Genomic DNA, 26349 nt, shown 5'->3' on the forward strand with positions numbered 1-26349 from the left:
CTGGCCACCCCGACTCTCCTCTGGTTGCCCCGACTCACCGTTCACCCGCCCTGACTTTCGGTGCACTGCCCCGCCTCTCCGTGCGCTGTCCCGACTCTCCGTTCACCTGCCCTGACTTTCCGTGCACTGCCCCGCCTCTCCGTGCGCTGTCCCGACACTACATTACGGGCAGGAGGGATCCCAGGCCCTCCTGCCCTCGACGCAAACCCCCCTCCCCCCAACGACCGCCCCCCCCAAGAACCTCCGACCGCCCCCCCAGCCGACCCGCGATCCCCCTGGCGACCCCCACGACCCCCCCACCCCCCTTCCCCGTACCTTTGGTAGTTGGCCGGACAGACGGGAGCCAAACCCACCTGTCCGGCAGGCAGCCAACGAAGGAATGAGGCCGGATTGGCCCATCCATCCTAAAGCTCCGCCTACTGGTGGGGCCTAAGGCGCGTGGGCCAATCAGAATAGGCCCTGGAGCCTTAGGTCCCACCTGGGGGCGCGGCCTGAGGCACATGAGCCCAACCCGACCATGTGCCTCAGGCCACGCCCCCAGGTGGGACCTAAGGCTCCAGGGCCTATTCTGATTGGCCCACGCGCCTTAGGCCCCACCAGTAGGCGGAGCTTTAGGATGGATGGGCCAATCCGGCCTCATTCCTTCGTTGGCTGCCTGTCGGACAGGCGGGTTTGGCTCCCGTCTGTCCGGTCAACTACCAAAGGTACGGGGAAGGGGGGTGGGGGGGTCGTGGGGGTCGCTAGGGGGATCGCGGGTCGGCTGGGGGGGCGGTCGGAGGTTCTTGGGGGGGGTGGTCGTTGGGGGGAGGGGGGTTTGCGTCGAGGGCAGGAGGGCCTAGGATCCCTCCTGCCCGTAATGTAGTGCGAGGTGGGGGTAGGGGGTCGCCGTGGCCAGGAGGGTTTGGGCTCCCTCCTGGCCCGATATTGTCGGGGAGTCGGCGGTCCTTCGGGGTGGGGGTGCGAGCGGTGGGGGTGCGAGCGTCCTTCCGGATGATGAATCGGGCGTCGGGCGGGGTGTGAAATATGTAAAAAAAAATTTGTATACCGCGCTCAGGCATATAACGCGCGAAGGGTATGCGCGGTACGTAAAAACGCGTATAACGCGCGCGTTATATCCGCGAAAATACGTTAATCAACTTATACAAAAGATAATTACTTACACAGATCACACTGCATTAATCCCCTCTTTTACTAAGGCGCACTATTCAATTTAGCACACGCTAACAATTAGCAAAATGCTAATGCGCCCATTATATTCTATGAACACGTTAGCTTATCACACTCTAAATCGGTTAGCGCGCCATAGTAAAAGGACCCCTAAATTATTCCATAAATAACCAAATTTCTATAGCCCTATAAAAACTGAAATTAACAGTTATTTAGGCTATTTCTTTGGGAAGAACATTCTAGCATAACAAAATGCCCATTTTCTTGTTGATGTCAATTAAACCAGCACTGCAAATTGCCTAATGTGACTTGTGGTAGTATACTCCAAGACACATTAAGGCCCAAAAATGATGGTAAAATAACCCCAGACTGGGAGCATTGAGCCACACAGAGTAGTGGCCCAATGCTCTTGGGCTGCAAGGATGAATTCTTCCTTTGCCTCCCCTCCAATCCTTCTAGTGGCTACCTTAAATTTCCATAGTGGTCCAGGCGGAGGGGGGGGGGGCCTGGTGGGGTTCAAGGGGGTGGCCAGGAATGATGCTGCATCACTTCTGGCCACTGCAGTGTCCGTGACAAAATGGTGCCCCTAGCTGAAGTCTTGCAAGACTACTGCTAAAGGGTAGTATCACAAGACTTCTACTTAGGGCACCATTTTGTCAACGGTGCCAGAGCAACGATGGGACATTGCTCCTGGCCTCCTCTCTTGGACCTTTCTGGACCACAATGGAAATTAAAGTAGTCACTGGGGGTGGGGGTATTGGAGAGGAAGAGGAGCCATGGGGTTTTCAGTTCATGGAGGGGGGTCTGTCAGGTAGGGGGATTAAACTTTGCAGCCTTGGAGCATCGGGCCACAGCTTTGTGCAATCTGATGCTCCTGGGCCACAAGAATAGTGCAAGGTGGTTCACAAGCAGCGTTATTTCTATAAGTACAGTGGAATCTTGGTTTACGAGCATAATTCGTTCCAGAAGCATGCTCGTAAACCAAATTACTCATATATCAAAGCAAGTTTCCCCATAGGAAGTAAGGGAAACTCGCTTGATTGGTTCCACATCCTTCCCACTCCCCCACCCCCCCACAGACACCGGTGATGCTCTGCTCCACCCCACCCTACCACATCCCCAAAAGACCCCCCACTTCCGAGGCTTCCACATCCCCCCGCCCGCCCAAACTGAAGCTTTACCCCCATCTGGCATCGGCACGCAGCACCAACCTACAGGAGATGCCGGTGCCTGAAGATCCTGCCTCTTGCCGGACTGGATCTTGAGCATCTGCGCATGCTCAAGGTCTTCTGGCTCTTGTTCTCTCCATTCTACCGATCCAGGGCAAGCAGTGGCTTTCTCCCATTTATCTCAACACCAGACTATGGACTTTTCCACCAGCTACTTCTTTAAAACCAGCTACATTAACTGCTCTTACCACATCCTCTGGCAATGCATTCCAGAGCTCAACTATTCTCTGAAAAAAAATTCCTCCTATTGGTTTTAAAAGTATTACTGTGTATCTTCAAGTGTCCCCTAATCTTTGTAGATCTTAATGTAGTAAAAAATCGATCCACTTGTACCCATTCTACACCACTCAGGATTTTGTAGACTTCAATCATATCTCCCCTCGGCATCTCTTTTCCAAGCTGAAAAGCCCTACGATAGTTTAATTCCCTTAATCATCTTGGTCACTCTTCTTTGAATCTTTTCTAGTGCCACTATATATTTTTTGAGGTAAGGAGACCAGAACTAACACAGTACTCAAGGTGAAGTTGCACCATTGAGTAATACAGTGGCATTATCACATTCTTAGTCTCGTTTACCATTCCTTGTCTAATAATTCCTAGCATCTTGTTTGCTTTCTTGGTTGTCGCTGCACATTGGATAGATCTTTTTCTTGAGTGCTGACCCCCAAGATAGACCCTAGCATTCGGTAACTATGATTTGGATTATTCTTCTCAATGTGCATCACTTTACATTTGTCCACATTAAATGTCACCTGCATTTGGACACCCAGTCTTCCAATTTCCTAAGGTCTTCCTAAAGTTTTTCACAGTCCATTTGTGTTTTAACAATTTTGAAAAATTTAGTGTCATGTTCACATTTAATCACCTCATTCGTAGTTCTAATTTCCAGATAATTTATAAATAAGTTAAATAGCACCTGTCCCAGTTACAGATCCCTGTGGCACACTACTATTTACCCTCCTACAAAGAGCAAAGATATATGACAAACCTCATGCTATTTGGTTTAATTATACACTGCTCCTTGCGACCCTGAGCAAGTCACTTAGGGCTCCTTTTACTAAGCCGCGTTAGGGCTTTAATGCACGGAATAGCACGCGCTAGACCTTAACGCCAGCATTGAGCTGGCGTTCTAGAAGCATAGTGCGCGGTAATTTCCTGCGTGCGCTAAAAACGCTAGTGCACCTTAGTAAAAGGAGCCCTTAATCCACCCATTGCCCCATGCACATTGGATAGATTGTGAGCACGCTGTGACAGACGGGGAAAAATGGTTGAGTACTTGAATAAATTTATGTAAACTATTCTGAGCTCCCCTGGGAGAAAGGTATAGAAAAGTATTTAAATAAATTTATGTAAGCAGGAAAGTATATTAACCGCTTCCATATATTATTTAAGGTCTCTCTTGTTAGAATGTTAAACAGAGTACCGTATTAGCTGTGGCTTAAATATGTGAAAATATGGGATGTAGGAGTGTATATGTATATATGTAATAAAATGATAAAAACTTTTTTCTTTAAATACCATGATAAAAAAGTTGCATGACAGTGCTATCTGAATTTAAATGGCAATCACATAAGAATAACTTTTCTTTAATTGTTTAATATATATTTTCATTAAAATCAAAACTAATGCCATTTATTAGAATTGAAATTGAAATTCTGTCCTTTTTTTCCAATCATAAGTTCTTTCCTTTCCTCTAACTCTGATAAGGGAGACATAATTTACAGCATCTAATGTTTTTTTTGTTCTATTTTCTGTGTGACTTGAGCTTGAACTTTCAGAGAATAGCCTTTAGCTTCTTTAATTGTATAATGAGTGTTTTTTTTTTTTTTTTAAATACCCAATTTACTAGAGAAGTAGGCTAATCACTATTCTTGAAAACTAGCACTAATAGCTATTAGTTGAAGATGAGAGAGATGTTAACTTTTTATTTTATTTGTATTTACAGGGAGAAAGATTTAGAGGCTAAATTTATTATTGCCATGGAAGGAAAGACAACAACCATCACTAACTTGAAGGTATACGTGCATCATTTAATTTTCATTTTCGAGCAGATTAAGGAAGATGGATAACATTGTAGCACAGGAAATCTAGCTTGTATTGTCTCACACTTTGGGTGATTGAAATCTATGAATGTTGTTGAGGTAGTGCAATATACATTTAATCAATAATTTACACTATAATAAAGAAAGCTTTTGCTCAAAATGCAGTTGTGAACTTTCTTGCTATAAAAGTTCCTAAAGAATACTGTAATGGTTATCCCTACCACTTATTACACCCACCAGCCTTCCTGCCTTTACTTCTTATCAGGTTTTCTTTTTCTTACCAATCTATCCTATTTGTCTGCTATCCTCCCGATCTCTCTTTCCCTCTTTTTTTGTACTATCTTCTATCTGCTCAATGCATATTCACAATCTGTCCCATAAAAATAAGATCCCCCCCTTCCTGCCCCAGGCACCCCCGCCACCATCCCCGAACCCAAAACAAATGGCAGGAGTGATGCCAATCCTTCCTTCCAAGCAGAACCCCCCCCCCCCAAAATGGCAGGAGAGATGCCCATTCTCTCCTGCCACCAGATGCCCTACCCCAACTCCGAACCTCCCCCGTATGCTTTTAAAATGTTGGAAGCAGGAAACCCACACTCTGGCTCCTTCTTCGGGACCGCCTGTTTAAATGACTGGTCTTCCCCTCCCCAGTGCATCATGTGATGCACGGGGAGGAGCCAAAGGCCCTGATTGGTTCAGACGCCTAAGGCCCTTCCCATGGGGTGGGGCCATAGGCATAATATAACATAACATAAAAATCAATTTCTAGACCGCATAACCTTGCAGGTCTGTGCAGTTTACAAAAGATTACATCAACTTACAACTGAGCGATCATCACAGAATTTAATTACTCAAAAATCTAGAGAATAAGTAAGTTTTCAAACTCGTTTTAAATTCCAGATATGAGAAAGACATAAGAGATAATTGTTTGAATTCTTTGTCCCAACAGGTAGCCTGATATGAAAGCATGCTTTTATGAAATCTTTTGAACTTACAACCCTTCACTGATGGATAAACAAAAAATGCATGAGTTTTACGTGAATGTTTTTGAGTAGCAAAGGAAAATGAATTAATCAAATGAAATGTTGATTGACCCGACAAGACTTTATAATAGACACAACCCAACTTAAAAATAATACATGCCTCAACCGGCAACCAAAGCAGTTCATGATAAAAAGTAGTTAAATGCTCATATTTCTTCAAACCAAAAATCAGTCTGACCACGGTATTCTGTATAACTCGTAGCCTAGAGATAGCCTTTTTTTGTTCCGACCAAGTAAGCAATGTTACAATAATCCAAATGTCAATCAGGCCTTAGGCATCTCCCTCTGTATCCAGGATACTGAGGAAGGAGCCTAAAGCCCTGATTCAATCAGCACTGGAATCCTGAGGGATATATTAGTGCAGTTTCACACTTTATTAATGTATTTGGTTCTATGGAATATTTTATATTTAATTTAAAAGAAGTGTTTAGCAAATAAAATTTAGAAATAGGGAGGTTGGGGAGAGGAACAAATGATTTAAAAACTGATTGGTGAAATGGGTTCTGAAATAGCTGTGTACTATAAGAGATACCATGTTAAGTTTCTGATGTTCCTGTCCTGGTTAGTTTTAGTTTTTAAAAGAAATTTCAGTGAGTATGTATAAAAAACCCACCCAGTTCATGGGATGCTGAGAAGAAGTTTTGAATAAAAATTTTTGGGAACCATCTTGACATAGAAGATAGAAGACTAACATGTCTGTGTAGAACAATTAACACAGTTACAGACAACACTAGACAAATCGGTTTTTACGATTGCTAAAACCCCATTTGGAATAGCCAATCGATGTTGGTGCATCAATCGCTTGGCTATTTTGCAGCCCAGCATCATTCTGGATTAGAGAGCTGCACAGGAATAGGACCGATTGGAATCCCGCAGAATCTGTGGGGATCCCGTGGGCTTCACCTCTGGGTCTGTAGGGATCCCATGGAGATGGAGGCATCTCTTAAGGGTCTCCTATGGGTGTGTTACCTCGCTCGTCCAAGCAGTGCCTCCTCCTTCCTGCCTTCCAGCCACACTTGCTTCTTTACAAAGCTACATGCAGCATTTCCTGCCTGCTGTCTGCAGCTGACCTGGAAGCCTTTCTTCTGTCATCTCCTGTTCAACTTTGCAGATTCCCAAATTTTCTATGAAAAACAGAACTTTTAACGAAATTAGTATTCTACTCATCCCCATTCCACTTGTGTTACTCCCAGCTTGTCATCTTTCAATTTCACTCTTGTCTGCATTCCCATCTTGTTCCCCCCATTCACCTATTTTTTCCGACATTCTGCTCTCTTAGGTAGCCTAATCCCCTTTCACTTTGCCCTGCTGCTTTCAATCCCTCCTTTACTCTTTAGAACAGCCAATGTCTTATAGCACCACCATAGCACTGGAGTTTGTCTCATAGCATTTGTACTCCTGTGCTGCTTATGTAGTCAGGTTTGGCTCAGAGTGATTCTCAAACTGTGGTCAAACCTTCAACCCTTTTTTCCCCCTCGTTCCTGTGGCTAGCATCTCAGTATCTCATTCCTCTCCTTTTCTGGGCCACTGATGCCCCCATTATCTCCTCCTGCACTGGCCTGAGCTTAAAAGGGGATGGGACTTGATATACTGCCTTTTCTGTGTGGTTTACACAATCAAAGCACTTTACATGGGGCAATGAAGTGTTAAGTGACTTGCCTAGAGTCTCAAGGAGCAACAGTGAGAATTGAACTCACAACCTCAGGGTGCTGAGGCACCTGATCTAACCACTAGGCCACTCCACAAAGGAGAACATTGTTTGAGACCTGTAAATACAACCCTGTGCAGAAGCTCTGTAGTGTTCTATACCAGTGTTTTTCAACCTTTTTATACCTGTGGACCGGCAGAAATAAAATAATTATTTTGTGGACCTGCAAACTACTAAGACTGAAATAAAAAAACCACATTTCCACCCCATCTCCGCAAGCTTGGTCCCCGCAAACCATCTGATCCCATCTGCACAAGCCTCAGTTATGATTTTATATTGAACGTATTCCAGTACCTCCCCTCTTTTCCCCATCTTAATCCAGCAGATACCTTCCATCACCCTACTCCCTCCATTCCTTATTCAGCATCTTCTCCTTGTCTCCCTATTCCCCCTTCACCATGTCCAGCATATCCCCTCTGTCTCCTTACTCCCTCTACTCATGTCCAACATCTTACTTCTGTCTTCATACTCCACCCTCCTGTTAAGCATTTTCCATGTTTCTCTGCCCCCTGCAAGGTCCAGCATCTGTCTTTGTGTCCCTATTCTTCCAACTCCCACCTAGTTCCAATAACTATCCTCACCCAAGGGGATCCAGCATCTCCCTTCTGTCACACCAATCCCCCCCCCCCCGGGTCTACCGTCCCCTTCCCACAACAGGTGGGAATCCAGCATCTCTTATTCCCTCCCTTGGCTGCTGGCCCCAGAGTGACTCCAGTGTCACAATAGCTGGTCTCACCATAACTGACACTAAATTGGAAGCAGCCTGGTTCTTAACTCGCATCAGTTTCCTTACAGTTCCCTTGCCCAGAACTCTGAACAAAGACAGAAGCTGCGGGACCTTTCCTCTTGCCTGCATTGCTATTTGCTATAAGCTCTTCCGGTCTGAATCCTGCCTCTCAAACACAGGAAGTCACTTCAGAGGGGGGCGGGATCAGGATCGGCAGAGCCTATAGCAATGCAGGCAAGAGGAAAAGTCCCGCGGCTTCTGAATTTCTTTTTGCTGTCTGCAGCCGATCCTAAGCCCTGGAAGGGAAAGGGGAAGAGATGCCGATGGGAAATTTAACCGCGTCGATCTCGCCGGCCCTCTGCGGACCGGCAGGAATTTTCTGCGGACCGGCACCAGTCCACGGACCGGCGGTTGAAGAACAGTGTTCTATACCCATTTGATAAGAAGTCTGCTATAAGTGGTGATGGTGGCGTGGGATGTAGAGCTGGGACAAGGCAGTACTAGAGCATGGGCCTGTGGTTATGGTGCTTATGTTATACTCTTGTTTCCTTTCAATGTTGGGCTAGGATGGAGTAAACTGGAGGAGCAACCCAGTATGATGCAGGCTTTAGTGTATGCCAGAGCCACGTTTTTGTCACCCATATATAACATGACCATTTATCTTTTTCCTCAAAATGGGACAGGACACCCCCCGGATCCTCTCCCAGATCCCCCTGGATCCTGTACCCCATTAAATATAGTGCAAAATATAGACAGCAGATATAAATTCTCAAAACTTACACATTTTGATCACTAAATTAAAAATAAAATCATTTTTCCTACCTTTGTTGTCTGGTGATTTCATGAGTCTCTGGTTGCACTTCCTTCTGATTGTACATCCAATATTTCTTTCTTTCTTTTTCCATTTCCATTTAATTCCACAGTAACCGCATTTCTTTTTCTCTAAACTAAGAAACACATGTTTTTGCTCTGGTTCTTTAACTGCCATTGTCCTAGGGGGCGGAAAGCTTGAATCTTGTCACTCCGCACAAGCTGTAGTAAGCAACCAGATGACTGCGGAGCCAGGCTCTTCTGGATGCAGCCACTCCAGCGAGGACCCCAGCAACACCTGCAGCTCGTGCATGAGTTTCACCAGTTCCACCGGCTCCTTGCTGTCTGGGTTGAATGACTCCAGTTCCTTCGGAGAGAGCAACTGACTCGGGGACACCTGCATGTAGAACTCTGCCTCAGTGATAGTGGCAAAATCGACCCCAGGGAAGCCTCAGCAGAACGTGTGGGGCGACATCTTTCTCTCTCCCTGCCCCCCCTCAAGCCGCTTCCACCGATGATTTCTCCAAGCTACTGCCACCGACGCAGCAACAGGCCAGGTGTGTGCAACGACTGCACAAGCCTTCCCCCTGACGTCAATTCTGACGTCGGAGAGGAAGTTCCAGCCTGGAACTTCCTCTCCAATGTTAGAATTGACATCGAGGAGGGGGGGAGGCTTGTGCAGTCGCTATACGCACTTGGCCTGTTGCTGCTTCGCGTTGGAGAAGCAGATCGCCTGTCCCGTTGTCCCCATGCCCTTTCTGAAAATGGGACATTTCGGCATCCTGATGCTGTGCGTGGGGACAACAGGACAGGCGATCTAAAAACGGGGCAGTCCCATTCAAAACGGGACGTATGGTCACTTTACCCATATACGGTCTCCCTAGTGCCAGAACTGGCCTTGTTTGTAGTTTCTGTCTGTATAAATCAGTGCTAAAGTAAATGCAACTCTTGGCCTAAACTTTCTGAGACATGTGATCCTAAGAGACCTCTCTGTTCCTGAGAAGAGCTTTGGGGGAATATGGGAAAAGAGGGTGACAGGAAAGAGAATTATGCCTGTTTTTGTTTCTATTGGTACAAGCAGCCACACCTATTTTGCAGTGGAGTAGAAACCGAGGAACACTCTCTTTGTTACTACTACTTATTCTTCTCCTTGCTCTTTACTTTATTTACAGGGTACCTTTTTTTCTTTCCTGTGTGCATCTTCACTCTGTTCCACTATGTTTTTTCTTCTCCTTTACTCATGGGTTTCATCCTCTAGTAGCCTCCTTTTTTTTCTTGTTTGTATGTATGTTGTCACTGTATTTATCCCTGTGAAAATAACAAATAATGCTGCCAGATTGCATGTCCCAGTGCAAATAAGCAAGGCAGTGCTGCTAATAGTTGAAAAAAGTTTGGGCCATGTGAGAGAAAAATGAGGATTGATGCAGAGGGCAGAAGCATACAGGAAGGAGGAAGTGACAAAAGATTCTGTTGCATATGCTTTCAGTTAATTCCTCATTTGACAGAGTAGCCAATTGCCTAGATTTTCAACCTTGAATGGGGCAAGTTTGAGGCTGGGGGGACTCCTTCTTTTGTCTTAATCTATCTCTTGCATCTAGATGCATTCCAGAGGTAAATCTGTTCATGATAATAGGCAGTCCCCGAGTTAAGAATGAGTTCTGTTTTTTTTAAACTGTTTTGAAGTTGAATTTGTATGTAACACGGATCCTGTATAGTGCATATTAAAGAAACAGTCCTCAGAATAAAGTACTGTAGTTTAAATAGAAAGAAAAGAAAGGTTTACACTTTTCATTCTTCATCTGTCCCACTGTTCCCTCTCCACCACATCCAACGTTTCTCCCTCTTATCTCTCTTCCCAAGCATCTGTACCTCCCACCACCATATCCAATATTTCTCTTTCCCTCCCTTTGCCCAACAATTCTCTCTTCATTTCCCCTTGTGCACCATCTCTTTCCCTCTTACTCAGACACCCATGCCCAACAATTCTCCTTTTCTATTCCCTCCCCCACTACAACATCTCTTTACCTCACTCCCTCCATTCTTCCATCCTATGTCTCAAGTTCATGCTTCCTTCCATTCTTTATCCAAAGCTTGTGATCCGTCTCTTCTTCCTTGTCCCAACGTGCCACTTGTCGTCCTTCCCTCCCTCTGTGCTATGTCCCAAATTTGTGCCTCCCTCCCTCCCATGGGTGTTCACCTTCTGTGGCTGGCTCTCTCCTCTCAGCCGCACTTGTCTTCACAAAGCTGTGAGCGGTGGCTCCTGCCTGCTGCCCTCAGCTGACCCAGAAGCCTTCCCTCTGACGTTGGAGAGTAGGCTTCCAGGTCAGCTCTGGGTCATGTGTAGGAACTGTGGCTGCAGCTTTATGAAGATAAGTGTGGAAGGGAGGAGAGAGTCGACCACAGAAGGTAAACACCTGTGGGAGGGAAGGAGGCACTAATTTGGGACATGGCAAAGAGGGTGGGAAGGATGACGAGGATCAGGTTGGAACACAGAAGAGAGGAAGAGCGGTGCGTTGGGACAGGAAGGGAGGAAGAGCGGTGCATTGGCACAGGCAGGCCCTGGTTCGTAAGTATGAGGCCGGCATAAGTCAGACGTTCTTAACCCGGGGACTGCCTGTACTATGTAATTGATGCAGAACCCTCAGTGGAACAGGCTATTTTATTGGAGAGTTTCCCTATAAATTATAGGAATGTTCAAACAGTTCAGCAATTTGGTTCTTTAAAAGATGTTTGGTTCTATGTATGTTTGCCTGAAACTGTTAAATAATATAACTATTTATTGTTTTCTATTGTTATAGATATCAGAAGGCATAACGGGAGATTTGGGAAGAGAACGGACCAAAACATTTACCTATGACTATTCATATTTTTCAGCTGACAGTAAAAGTCCTAACTCTGTATCTCAAGAAATGGTATGTTTTATGCCCACACTATAGATACCTACCATTTTAAAGTTCTTTCTAAATTCATCCACAAATGGACAATGTTTATTTAGAAAGTTTCTGAATCATGAATAATAATATACAGTAGAATCTCAGTTAACTGGGACTCTCACCAAGCCGGCAAAAAAAAAAAAAAAAAAATCACTGGTGAAAAAAATGTTCCCGGAAGCGGCAGCGGTCCTAAGCTGCAAACCACCTTCTCTCTCTTAAGCCCCAAAGAACTACGTGCAGCGGCAGTCCTGATTCGGGTACCCCACCTATCTCCTGATCCAAAGCACTAGCATGGCAGTGTCCTGAGCCGAAAATTCCTACTCCCTCCCTCACTTAAACTCCCAAGCAACTGAGAGACAACCCCCTCCTGCCCCAAAGCACCAGTATGGCAGCAGTCCTGAGTCGCAAAACCCTCCTCCATACCTCCCTCAAGCCCCTTTGTGGCAGAAACAGGCGGCATCCTGAGTGAACCTCCTCCCTCCCTCTCGTCCTCTCTCCCTACCTTACCTGAGTGCAATCGCTCAGCTGGAGGAAGCCTCAAAAAAGGCTGATCACAGCCAGCCTTAGCAGGGCCTTTCCTTTGATGCATTACTTCCGACGCATCAGAGGAAAGGCCCTGCCAGGGCTGGCCTCAAGTAAACACAGAAAAATAGAAACATGATGGCAGTTGAAGGCCAAATGGCCCATCCAGTCTGCCCATCTGCAATAACCATTATTTCTTCCTCCCTCTAAGAGATCCCACATGTTTATCCCAGGCTTTCTTAAATTCAGATGCATGACAAGTAGGCAGCATAGTCTCGCATGTGGGTGACATCATCCACGGAGCCCAGCATGGACAGTGAAAAGTGTACTGTCACTTTAAGCTTCAACGAAGCTTTGTAACTGCCCACGCCACGCACGCACGAGTGCCTTTCTGCATGATGCTAGCTCATGGTACCTCAGTTCTTCGTTTTCGTCGGAGCAAAGAAGCTGTGTTTTGGACTTTGTCCTTTCAGAATTGCCTCACCATTCCGTATTTTTCTATTTCTCTTTAGGGTTCAAGTTTTTTCAAGTTTTATTAAAATTTGATATTCCGCTTATCATGCTTCTAAGCAGTTTACATATATAAAAATATAAAATTGGGTAATGCAGACTATGACAAAAAATGCACTGTAACAAGTGGAATAAGGGGGGAGAGCTACATATTGAATAGGATAGAGAGCCACTGTTGTACAATGGGGGAGGGGGAAGAATCCCATCTATAAGTTGAGGGTGAAGGAGAATTAATAAGTCAAGGATCAAAGGCATCTCTGAATAAAAACATTTTTAGTTTTGTTTTGAAGCTTTCTAATATTGCTTCTTCTCGTAAAATCTGTTGGCATTGCATTCCAGAGTGTGGGAGCTGTGACTCAGATCACATACTATTCCATCAATTCGTCTCTTTAGCATGACTGGATTAACAAACATCTAAGTGTTCTAGAAGGGGTATATGAAATTAGGACACTTCAGAAATTCAGGAAGGTTTGTGTTGCGTCGTCTTCTTTTGTATCACTTTCTTTACGAAGTGTACTTTGCTTTCATTTTGGTACATTTAAAAAATTTATTTTAAAGGTTTTTAAAAATTTCCTATTCACTTTGGGCCTTCTGCCCAAGTCCAGCCTTCGGGCGCCAACTTTGATGGGTTTCTTTTTCTCCCCTTTTTCAGCAGTGCAGTCATTGAGTCATTCGATTTTGCTATTGAAATATTTCCTCTTATGTTGAACCTTCAAGTGGGTTCAAGAAATACAGTCGTTATAACCGGGCCATTTCTCTCATTGATCTGCACAAGTGGTGCATTCAGTATCTTGGGCCGAAACATTGAGTGGACTCTTGTACCTGCTGCCTTACATTGCAGTTACACTCCCTTAAAGCTTAGCACCTTCAGCAGCAGAAACTTTTCGGGGAAACGTCTACATCCATGTCATTAGAGGAAAAGACATTGACTTCAGCCTTATCGGCATCAACTTCAACTTCTGTCACTGATGGACTCTCGTCACAACAGATGCTTGCTTTTTCCAACTAGTACAGGAGGGTTATTTGCTTCATTTTCATCATAATTCTCCAAACAACCCTCCAAGAGAGTCCTCTTTCAGTTCTCAACAGGCTTCCCTTCTTCAAGCAATTCAAGCTGTTCTCACTCTCAGCATTACAGAACCACTACCCCCTTCCCAGAGAAATCAGGGGTTCTTCTCAAAATACTTCCTCCTTCCAGAGAAGATGGGAGATCATTGTCCCATTTTCAATCTGAGTCTTCAACAATTTAGTGAAGGATACGCTTCACACAGAATATTCCTTCGCTTTTGTGTGTACCAGCTGATACTTTTCGGACTAGCTTTATCTCAAAGTGTTTACCAAATGCCTAGTTATTGTAGCGGCATCTTTTTGTGCACATGACTTCCAAGTCTTTCCTTATCTAGACTACTCCTTAATCACAGCTACATCATCTCAGACAGTCCAGTCAGCTGTTCAAGCTACTGTAAAACTTCTTGAGCTCCTAGGACTTGCAGTAACCTAAAGGAACATTCTTATAAAACTAACTCAATTTCTACAGTTCATAGGAGCAGTGCTCTATTCCACTGATCTGTCATCTCGCCCAGAAAACCTTCTCCTCAGCAGTGCTATCTTCAATGGACTCATTTCACTTCATGATGTACTTTTTACCCTCAACCTCCCAGCTTCCTGGATTCCTTTGATATCGGACTACCTTCTGTATCTTTCCCACTCTGTGCCTACAACTACTTCTGTCACAGGACACCTCAGCGCTATTTGCGCCTTCTGTGCTCTTTTTAATATTAACCCTCTTTCTCTACACATCCACTGATTTTCCAGGTTCACGACAGGGCATTTGAGCTTCAAACCCCAACTCAACCTGCCTCCAGTTGTTTGGGATCTAAATGTCATTCTGACTATTCTAATGAAGCCTCCATTTGAGCCTCTTGCAACTACTCATCTTAAGTACCTGACTTGGGACAGTTGTTTTATTAATTTGTGTCACTTCTGCTCGACTAGTGACTGAACTCCAAGCACTAATCTGTGACCTTCCTTACCCTGTTTCCACCATGACAACGTTATTCTCGCAACTCATCGTAAGTTTCTTCCAAAGGTTGTTGAGGAATTTCCTCTAAATCAGTCCATTGTACTACCACTTTTCTTTCCGAAGCCTCATTCTCATCCCGGAGAGACGGCTCTTCATACCTTGGACTGCAAGCGAGCCTTGCCTTACTATTTAGAACAATCTAAGCCACATAGGACTTCTTCTAACTGCTTCCTTTTCTTTTTTTTTTTTTTTCATCCTAATAGATTGGGAGTTCCTGTCACCAACCAAACTCTTTCCACTTGGTGACCGTCTGTATTTCTTTTTGCTTTTGAGCTCAAACTGGGTTGCTGCTTGAGGGATGTGTAATAGCTCACAGGGTCCAAGCAATGACAGCATCAGTAGCTTTTCTGCGTTCCACTCTCATTGAAGATAATCTGCAAAGCAGCTACTTCGTCCTTCATTCATACTTTCACATCTCACTGTTGTCTGGAAACCTATCTCAGATGAGATGGTAGATTTGTCCAAGCAATATTTCACAATTTATTTTTTTTCTTGAAGGTTCTACACTCCCTCCATCCCATTTCAGTTAAGCTAGGGAGTCCCACATGTGAGAATATACTGCCTGCTTGTCCTTGGATAAAGCACAATTACTTACTGTAACAGGTGTTATTCGGGGACAGCAGGCAGTTATTCTCACATACCCTCCCACCTCCCCTGGTTGGCTTCTTAGCTTGTTTACAGAACTGAGGCGCTGCAAGCTAGTGTCGGGGTGGGAAGGCACTCGCGTGGTGTGGGCAGTTGCAAAGCTTCTTTGAAGCTTAAAGTGACGCTACACTTTTCACTGCCTGTACCAGGCTCCATGGATGATGTCGCCCACATGTGAAAATATATGCCTGCTGTCCCTGATAATTGTGCTTTTGAAGCTGCCTCCTGCTGACTGGCTGCGCTCGGGTAAGGAAGGGAGAGAGAAAGGATAGGGAGGGAGCGAGGGGGTTTGCTCAGGACACTGCCTGTTTCTGCCACTTTGGTGCTTGAGGGAGGACTTTGCAGCTCAGGACCACTGCAATGCTGGTGCTTCATGGCGGGGGGAGGGGGGGGAATTGAGACTGTGTTAGACAAGGTTTCTAACACACTTCTCAATTAAACAGAAAAACTTATCTGGTATCCAGCAATCCCCCATGTGTGCCAGATAGCTGAGATTCTTTTGTACCTAAATAAGAGTGCAACTTTTTTTTTTTTTTTTAATCATTGCAATTGCTCAACTTTAAAAATAGACATTACCACTGTTGATTGCTGTATTTGCAAGGGATATTCAGACTGTATGAACATATGTAGAGGTAATAATAACATCCTTTGCTGTGGGGTTTAAACATATATATTCTGCACTGCTATCTGGATAGATTGCAGCAGTGCTGAATATACAGTAAGTGATCAGTTGTTATTGTAACTGCTATACATATGGTGGCAATATTCAGCCACTGTATTTCTAGCTTTGTTTTTTAAGTTAAGAGAACCCTTGATCTTCCACTGCACTATAAGCACTTCCAGAGTGGTCGGAGAACTATCATCTACATAAAGTCACTGAAAATTAATGAATAGGATGCTTCTCCTTATAGTGGCTACTGCTATATGAGTAAGCCCTTTTGAATATTGAGCTTGATAGTGCCTTGCGAAAGTCACTATCCTATGGTACCTTGGTACTACAGGTTAATAAATTGCACAGTAAATTACATTTGGTGGTGTTTGCATCTGAATCATTGCACATTTTAGCTGCAGCAGTGCTAAATGTTGGGCCCGCTATCTTTTAAAGGCTGGTTGCAGATTCCATTACCTACCCCCTCCTCTCACTTCTAACTCTTGAATCCAAGTATTGAGGGACAGGAGGGACTGAAGATCACTTCTGCCCATGGATCAGCTATCAGGGCAACACCTGGTAGGCACTAGAGATTTGGAGATTCTGAGAGGGGGTTGTCTGTGGGATGGGGGGGGGGGAAGTAGTTTGAAAGCCCGTGATTGAGCTATTGGAATTAGAGAATGACATGGGGACAGATTTTTCCCCGTCCTCGCGGAGACTCATTATCCCATCCTATCCCTGCAAGTTCTTTTCCTGTCCTTGCCCCATTCCTGCAAGCTCTGTCCTCATCTGCACAAGCCTCAAACACTTTAAAATCATAAGTGTTTGAGGCTTGTGCGGTTAAGGCAGAGCTTACAGGGACAGCGACAAAACTTATGGGGACGGGATGGGGAAATTGAGTTTCTATGTGTCATTCTCTTATTTGAATAAGAGTCACCAGGAGTATCGCACTGCACTGCGCTTCCCCGATTCTGAATTGTATGACCCAGATTGCCGTACCCCTACCCCTGTGACCAGTTCTAAAGCTAGAACAGTTCAGAAAAGAAAAGCAAACTAGTGCTGTCTGTTCCTTTAAGAAACCAGAAGAAAGAGCCCTGGCTGGGAGGGGAAGGGCATTTTAAGAATTCACCTGGTTTTAAACGGGGGGGGGGGGGGGGGTGGCGCGTTCAGAGCCCTTTTCCTCTAGATATCCCAGAGAGAGGGGGGAGGAGCCTGGTGACACATAGTCAAATTGAATGGGAGTAAAGACCGCATGGGAGCAGAGGAACTGATTGCAGACTTTGCCATGGAGGAGGAGAGCCATGAGGAAAGCTGTGAGCCTGACCCCAGAATGGAATGGGAAGCTACACTTGCCCAAGAGTTGAGCACTGGGCAAGTTATGGACTTAAGTTGAAAGCTAAGCAGATCAGAAAGCTTTAAATGAACATTTGCCACAGTGTCTCTGTTTTTTCTCTACTGCACCGTGATCCCAGGGAGCAGTTTGCCTGTCCGGGTGGGGAGGGGCTCTAGACCAGGGGTCTCAAAGTCCCTCCTTGAGGGCCACAATCCAGTTGGGTTTTCAGGATTTCCCCAATGAATATGCATGAGATCTGTGTGCATGCACTGCTTTCAATGTATATTCATTGGGGAAATCCTGAAAACCTGACTGGATTGCAGCCCTTGAGGAGGGACTTTGAGATCCCTGCTCTAGACTGATCTGAAGAGTTAAGTTACCTTTTATTTTTTGAGGGCTGAACATGGTTTTTTTTCTTCTTCTTTTTGCCTATTACTTTTGGGGTGTTTGTGGGACAAGAATATTGAATATTAAATATTGAACTAAGGCCAGTACTGGGCAGACCTGCACGGTCTGTGTCTGTATATGGCCATTTGGGGGAGGATGGGCTGGAGAGGACTTCAATGGCTGGGAGGGTTTAGATGGGATGGAGTAGGTTTTAACGGAGATTTCGGCAGTTGGAACCCAAGCACAGTACCGGGTAGAGCTTTGGATTCTTGCCCAGAAATAACTAAGAAGAAAAAATTTAAAAAAATTTAAATTAAATCAGGTTGGGCAGACTGGATGGACCATTCAGGTCTTTATCTGCCATCATCTACTATGTAAGAAAGGGACATTGCCTGAAGTGGCTGGACTATATGCCTGATTAAAGCCCCAGGAAAACAGGAGAAACTTGCTTCACCAAAACTTGGAAAATAGAAAAGACAGAGAAGAAGACTGATGCTCAATTTCTTTTATTGTGTATCAAGACTCAACACGATCGTGTTTCGGCCTGCAAGATCAGATTGTAGGAAAGCTATCGGAAAAATTTAGTGTGCTTTGAAGATCTATTGGGCACTTTTTGGTCGATTATTTTAAGTGGAACATTTGGCACCATCAAGATACCGCCTTAATCAGGCTATCCCTAAAAATTCAATAGTTGTAAATTAAGAAAATTGGTTTGGAAGGTCACTGTAATGCCTAGGGTTACTTTGATCTTTGATCCAGCGATCGAGGACCAGGTAAATTAACAACTTACTGAGAAATACCATAGTTAGTGTGTCGCAGTTGGCCCAGAAAGGGAAATAGAGTATCTTATTATTATGCAATTTAAACATCTTACAATATATGTGCTTACAATATAGATAAAATACACCTTTGGTGCTATTATTCAATCACACCTCCAGTGTTCAGAGAAGAGATTCATGAAACACACCAGGGCCAGGCACTGCATTCATTCACCAGCAAATGTGCGTGCTGTTCCCCTCTTGGAAACATCATGGATAAGGGGAATCCATCTGGGGAAAGATGATGCGTCACATCAAGGAGGAATCTCCTCACATACCTTCAATGACTGTTCATAGTCAAGAATTAACACACTCCATGATGTTAATCGTGTGAAGACATTATTTTAAGTAGAACATTTGGCACCATCAAGATACTGCCTTAATCAGGCTATCCCTAAAAATTCAGTAGTTGTAAATTAAGAAAACTGGTTAGGAAGGTCACTATAATGCCTAAGGTTACTTTGATCTTTGCTAAACCAATCGAGGACATACTGAGAGGAAAGTAGATGGAGACATTGTTGGAAACACTACATTGTTGCAGCTTACCACAGCAGCTCTTAGTCATTATAATTCCTGCCAATGGGGGAACAAGGGGGAAGGGGTGTTAATCCAGCATTGGGAAGGCATGTTAGGGTGGAAGGGGGGCTCATCAAAGCAGGCTGGTGCAGTTTTCTCTGTTCTTCAGTCAAGAGACTTTGAACAAGAGTGCAGGAGAGCCCATCATTTTGTGAAGATGTAGGAACTCTGCTGACTACCATGCTGCTGCCTTTGACTCTGAAATGGGGCTTCTATATTCTATAGCCTTTACACCTCTACAGAACCTTTTTGTGGGAATCGAAAGTGATTTTCCCTTTCATGGAAAGACTGAAAATTTTTTCTCCTGAATTCATCCTGCTGTAGAACTTCTTTGCTGCTTCAAATTCAGGCTGTTGATTCAGCTTCAGGCATCATGGAGCAGCTTGCAGCACTGGACGCTTCTTCCCAACAAAAAAAAAGACCTTGGATAGGAGGGAATGATGATTGGGAAGCACTCTGACATGTCAGATGAGATGGTTTCTCACTGTTGGAGTATGTGCAGTTTAGTTGGTAAAAGTTCTTCAATGGAGGATCCTCTGCATAAAGGTGAGCTCCTAGTTGCTGAAGAACATGATCTTGCAGTAGTCCATCACTTCTGGAAGGAAGAGCTTTTGGGCATGATTTTGCAGGTGATTGAAGCCTTGAGTATTGCAGATCCTTCAGCAGGATTCAGGAGTATGAGGAATCCCTTTCCTATATTCACATCAGGTGAATATAGTCCTTTATTTTAGCAGCATGGGTGTTTCAGAAGCTAGTTTTTGAGTTGATAGGTAAGGTCCACCATTTGCATTTTGGGTTATACATTTTAGACAACAGAATGAAAAATGTGTGAATACTTTTGTAAGACACTGCAAATGCTTTAATATTGCTCCTTTATGCTTCATAGTAAAACTCTCACATAATGTGATGTAGAACCAAATGACTTTTTTTGAAAGGACATGATGTCTTTTTAAAGAGTTTACTTTCTTCTATTTCAGCATCATTTAGGGGAGGAATTCAAGAAAGGGTGCTAACCACTAAAGAGGCCCATTATATTTCCTACTTGGTTTCCAAATTTTCAGCCTTGATTGCTCTGTTTTCACAAAAAATCAATTTTGAATACTCTTAATTATTGAACAGAAGAAGTGTCTGAGTTCATATTCTTTTTAAAACGCCTCCTTGTTGAAAACTGTTGTCACAATAACTCCAAATATGTAGTTTCATAATGTGCAAGTATGAATTTAGGGCCTCTTCTACTAAACCGCGCTAGCGGTTTTAGCGCGTGGAGCCGCGCTGAATGACCTGCGCTGCTCCTGATACTCATAAGAACTCTATGAGCGTCGGGAGCAGCGCGAGCCATTCAGCACGGCTCCCCGCACTAAAACCACTAGCGCAGTTTAGTAGATGAGGGGGTTAGTTATGCTTAACTGTGATTATGAATACATTTATTGTGACTTTCTTTTCTTTTTTTAGGTTTTCAAAGATCTTGGTACTGATGTCCTTAAAGCTGCTTTTGAAGGTTATAATGCCTGCATTTTTGCATATGGACAAACTGGATCTGGAAAGTCCTATACTATGATGGGCAATCCTGTACGTCAGTTTTAAATTCGACTGAGTTAAAAAGAAAAAAAAATTAAAGCACATATGGGAAGAGGGAAATTGAATGGTTGGGGGTCATGGTGACTAAGAAGGGTGATGTGACAAAGAGGAGAGAAATGACAGCGGGGTGATTTTTATATCAATCTTTATATGGAAGGTAGTGAAAGGCCTTTAGGAGAGGTAGAAGGATACCTTATTTACCCCGAAATTGAAACTTGAGTGGGAGGATCAAAGAGGAGGGGGCTAAAAATCTTAGCCTTGTTCTGGAGTAAAGTTTACTATTAAAAAAGCATAAGACTTAAGCATAGTTTGGACAAAAATAAAAATTGACAATATAGTTTTAAAATACCGTATATACTCAACTATAAGTCGATCTTATGTTTAAGTCAAAGGTCAATTTTGGGACTGAAAGTGGCCACAATTAGTGTGAAACCATTAGATATAAATGCCAAAAGTACTGCTATTGAAGTTATCACTTAAGGCCTCTTCTATTAAATTGCGCTAGTCAACAGGTCTTTTCTCCTCCCCAGCCAGCATGTTCTTCTCCTTGTCTCAATTGCACCCCACTACACATATCCAGCATGCCCTCTACAAGGATTCAGCATGCCCTTTCTGCTACACTCCCTCAAGCATGTCTGTCTGTTTTTTTTATTTTTTTCATTTCATACATGCAGTTCTACCCAAATGGAGGTAAACCAGACAGAACTTTGAATATCAGCTTCTGATTTATCAGTTTATTTTGTAGTGTTCTTAAAATGTTGTAAAGTAAGAGTCACAGTAAAAACACTAGACAGTTGTATATCAAATGTTTTTTGTTTTTTTAAAATAAAGTTTGATTCCTTTTTCTGAAAAAGGCAACACTAGCATATTGCACCATAGCTAAATGTGATACAGTGAATCTGATGCCTGCTACATTGCTCAGGCAACTGTGCTGAATTTTTAACTTGGCTTCCGACAAATTTATGTGAATATATATAAATCTTATTCAAACTCACCAGAAAAATTCAGTCAATACTGTTCAAATATCACATGCATAATCTATTACACTGGCTAATACTCATTTTGGTGCCTCAAATGTTACTTATTTCTGGGTATATTTGACTTGCTGATTCCAAAAATGGCACCAGTTTTCTCCTATCAGCTCTAGTTTTTGAAATACATAACATGTGCTATATACCACTCTTCACTCTGCTCGTCCATTTAAAAAATTAGGATATTTAAATGTAGTGTTTAAATTAATATCTTTTAAACAGGAAGGAAACATATTAAAAATTAAAAGTGTAGACCAGTGCATGCAGATCCAAGATGGCTGAAGGTCCGTTAAGCTGAGCTACACGCTATGTGAGCTCGCTTAAACATTGTAAACACTTTGGGGAAGCTTTTTTTTTTTTTTTCAATTTGAATTATGCCGAAGAGGAGAAGCCGCAGCAGTGCTCCAGCGTACCCTCTTTCGGCAATATTGAAGAGCTCCTGCACCGTTTGCAGGATATCCCGGAAACGGCAGCGTTGGTATCCCCATTGGAGACGCCTTGGAGGGGCAAGACTGAGGCGATTTCCCTGGGCTTGGAGACAACATTAAGCCCCGACGCAAGGGCACCTCCACTACCTTGGATTACTAGCTCCCCGCAAGTGGACAAGCTACCGGTGGACGGGTCGCACCCCCTCTCGGAGGCCAGGAAGAGCGTGGAGGGAAGCAGAGAGACGGATTCCCTGTATTCTCAGGAGAAGCTGAGGACTCAACAACTTGGGAAACCGAATCCAGGAGAGGGACAGCCAGGAATCGCTCTCAGCTGGTGAAAACATTCAAGTTGATAAAGTTACCTATACTATAGAAAAGCCCAGGGAGGTAACTCTGGACTCTATCAGGAATCTCGTGGCTGATCTGGCTACATCTATAAAACCTCAGCTAGCTTTGCTAGAAGGTAAATTGAAAACCCAAGAAACTGACATTAAGAACTTGAGGGTTGAAATGGAGGATTCAAAGAATTCCATAGTGAATATCCAACAAGAATTAAAAGTTTCCAAACAACTTAGTGAAACACTAGTAAAAGATAATTCAAATCTACGTAGAAAATTGGAGTCGCGTAATAATAACTTGCGATTGATCAATTTTCCTAGGATAGCGGCTGTGACTCCTAGGGATATGTTAAAATGTTACATGATGGAAATTCTGGAAGTTTCAGAGGATATGATTCCACCATTTACCTATGTCTACTATTTGCCATTAAAAACTAAGGAACAGCAACCACAATTGCAGGATGATAATCAACCGCTCAATGTATCAGCAATGCTGGAACTTTCTGATCGAGAGGCTGCATTGGCGGCTACATTACTTATTACGGTAGCCTTTGCACCAGATAAAAACTGGTTGCTTCGGCTCTTCTTTAAGAACAAGCAGAAAGATTTTCTTGGTTACAAAATATTAATGTTTCCAGATTTGGCATGGGACACACAAAAAAGTAGACGTGAATTTCTTATGTTAAAGCCAGGGGTTATCTCTCTTGGAGGGACATTTTTTCTTCGTCATCCATCGTCATCCATATAAATGCATAATACATTATCGTATGAAAAAATATGTTTTCTTCGAACCTTTCTAGCTGACAGCCTTCCTGGCTAGAGCTCCCCCCTCCCTATTCCACCTGAACTTACAGCACTGTTATAAATATAATCTGTTATCTTCATCTTATCGTAACTTTACGTTGCTATTTATCCCCAACAGGTCCTGTCGGACATTACCTACTAAAATGTACATATTACATTTTCGCTCAGCAAATTGTATTTCTATACTATTGCCTCCTGAGGTCTCTGATCTCTGTATTTCCTCTGAATATCTACTTATTGTATTTCGCTGAATGTCCAGCACTCTTGATTGTAAACCGCCTAGAAGTTGCAAGATTGTGGCGGTATAGAAGAATAAAGTTATTATTATTATTAATATTAAGAAAAATGGACTTTAACACTCATGTTACAGCTAGGCCTGTTGAAATGAAAGAGCATATCCTCTACTAATTGTGGAATCCTTTTACTAAGGCGTGCGCTAAACGCTAATGCATCCATTATAGTCAATGAACGCTTTAGCATTTAGCACACGCTAAAATGGCTAGCGCGCCTTAGTAAAAGGACCCCTGTGTGTAGTTGTCTGCCTTCTTGTTGCCAAGAAAGTTTTTCACAACAAGAACAAATAGATCAGTCACGTGATTCAAATTCATTCAATGATTCAATGAGATGTGGGTCATTTATAAGTTACCTTTTTCAACCTATTGTTTTAGATGTAAAACTACAATTGGAAATATGTAAACACTTTCATTAACTTGTACACAAAAACACAAACCAGGTAACAGAAGACAAAGTTGGAAAATCCGTTAGAATTTAAATCTATATACAACTGCTGAGAAACCTTTGAAATACAAATTTATGTAGTCTAAGGAAATCATGTTTACCATCTAAATTTTTTGCACATAATTATGTAATATAACAGAACAAAGGCAATGTTGTCTTTTGAGCTTTACATTTTTATGCCAGTGTGCATTATAGGAAAGGAAGTAGGAGAATAGTTGTGAAACAAAGGTCATTATACACACACACACACACACACAAAAAAAAAAATGGGGGTAATTTAAATAAATTTTCCATTCAAAAAAGAAAGCTTGCTATGACATCCCAATTCTGCAGAAGAGATCTTTTAAATAGTCGTAAAATAATTAATAAATTCAACCATATCTAAGAAACTAGAGCTGATGCGGTATGTCCAATGCAATTTTCTGAATCAGCTCCCCTACTAACCCCAGGAACAGGTAAAACAATACAAACCCAAGGCCCCAAGAAAAATTTTTTTTGTTGGCCTGTGTAATCTCGTTGTATCCCCTATTGATTTCTGCACAAATCTTGTTAGTCTCCAATGCTGAAAAAAATGTTTTAGGGAAGCCATATCTGTGCCAGCATACTGAACATTTACAGTTGAGTTATCCAGTAGAGCACAGTTCTTCAACCGCCGGTCCGCAGGAATTTTTGCTGATCCGCACAGGGCCGGCAAGATTGACTCCCTTCAATTTCCTGCCGGTCCGCGCAGAGGCAGGGAAGTCGTCCGCTAGGACAAGTGATAGAGCTTGCAGAAACTTATATTGATTCCTCTACTTCCGTAGGACCTGAAGGGAGCACCCATGGGGGTAACTTTGCCTATAAGGGACTCATAACTCAGACGGGAGGTGGTCGCAAATTCCAGGAGAATATTCCCAAGCCTACAAAGGGGGCTTTGGATTCAGAAACACCTGGGAAGAAACCTGTATCTTGTTTCAGGTGTGGTAAACCCGGACACATGCAGAAACAGTGTAGGGTTAAGCTGACACTTACTACTTCTCGGGAGGAGGGTAAGAACTCTACCAAGCCTTATGAGATAGCGGTTTACATAAATGGCTATAGGGTGAAAGCCCTGCTTGATACAGGGGCAGAACAGTCGGTTATGTCACGACCTTGTTGGGACCGAGTGAAACAATCTGGCTACTTTCCTAAGAGCTCACAGAAGGTCCCTATAGTTTGTGTACATGGAGACAAGAACCCTTATCCTCAATATAGGATCCCTATAAGATCTAAGGGGAAGGTGAGGTACCTGGATGTGGCAGTGATTCCCAATGCCCCTGCTTCCCTTATTTTAGGGCGTGATTGGGCAGGCCTTGGGGAGGGCATCCACGAAAAGAAACCCCTTAGAACTCAGGGTGAAGAAGGAGGATACAGATGTGCCCTTATGGCAAAGGAAGGTTCGAGTTGGAGGCGCAGGAGAAATAAGTCCAACAACTGTTATCCTCAGCAGGAGGGAAGGGCTTATTCTCGTTGGCGTCCTACAATTCGATGGGCCCCTTTATCTGAAAATGCCCATGCTCCGACACAGGCCTATGATAAGGCAGCGGGATGCGATAATCTACCCATCTATGGATGTAGTAGTGCAGAGTGGGGGAAGAGCATTGGTCCCCACTGATATCCAAGTATCTCTGCCACCGGGGTCTTATCTTAGGGTGGCCTCGCGTTCTGGGCTAGCTTTACAACATTCCCTGGACGTAGGTGCTGGAGTTGTTGATCCTGATTTCCGGGGAAATGTTTCTGTTCTTTTAATAAATAGCGCAGAAACGGACTACCAGGTTAAGAAAGGGGACCAAATAGCGCAACTCATTTGTGAACGAATCTGGCAACTAAAGTTGGAGAAATGGAAGCAGTTACTACCCACACGTAGAGGGAAAAAAGGGTTTGGTTCCTCTGATGTTCCTTTGGAAAGGAGCATAGTATCTCTAGGCCCAACGATTTCCCAGTCTGACCAAGACTCTCTGTCAGTCATAGAAAAGGCTGTTGAACAACAATTCTGTAGACTGCAGCGAGAATTAGCTCAGGGTCAGGAGGGCCACAAACAACAATGGCAACAAGCATCCAGGAGGTGGAGGGGAGTCTGGGTGATAAATTACAGCAGGCTCTTTTACTCCAGGACCAATTATTAAGGTCTACTCTGGAGGAGAATTTCCAGCAGTGTCAAGAAGATCTGCAATCTCTAAAAGAGAATACTCAAGATATAAAAAAATTGATTGAGCATGGTGAATGTCACGT

At 43.6% G+C, this 26349-nt stretch overlaps 1 protein-coding gene across 7 annotated transcripts in view; it reads left to right on the forward strand.

Annotated features, from left to right (window-relative positions):
• KIF16B (kinesin family member 16B) overlaps positions 1 to 26349 on the forward strand; it is a 309438-nt gene that overhangs the window by 16638 nt on the left and 266451 nt on the right. For all 7 annotated transcript variants that reach the window (XM_033936633.1, XM_033936634.1, XM_033936636.1 and 4 more), the window contains 3 exons: positions 4342 to 4411; positions 11525 to 11638; positions 20635 to 20751. In XM_033936633.1, the coding sequence (XP_033792524.1) occupies positions 4342 to 4411; positions 11525 to 11638; positions 20635 to 20751 (301 nt within the window). The remainder of the gene's footprint in view (positions 1 to 4341; positions 4412 to 11524; positions 11639 to 20634; positions 20752 to 26349) is intronic.

Source organism: Geotrypetes seraphini, chromosome 3, assembly GCF_902459505.1.
Source record: "Geotrypetes seraphini chromosome 3, aGeoSer1.1, whole genome shotgun sequence".
In the NCBI taxonomy this organism is placed as follows: domain Eukaryota; kingdom Metazoa; phylum Chordata; class Amphibia; order Gymnophiona; family Dermophiidae; genus Geotrypetes; species Geotrypetes seraphini.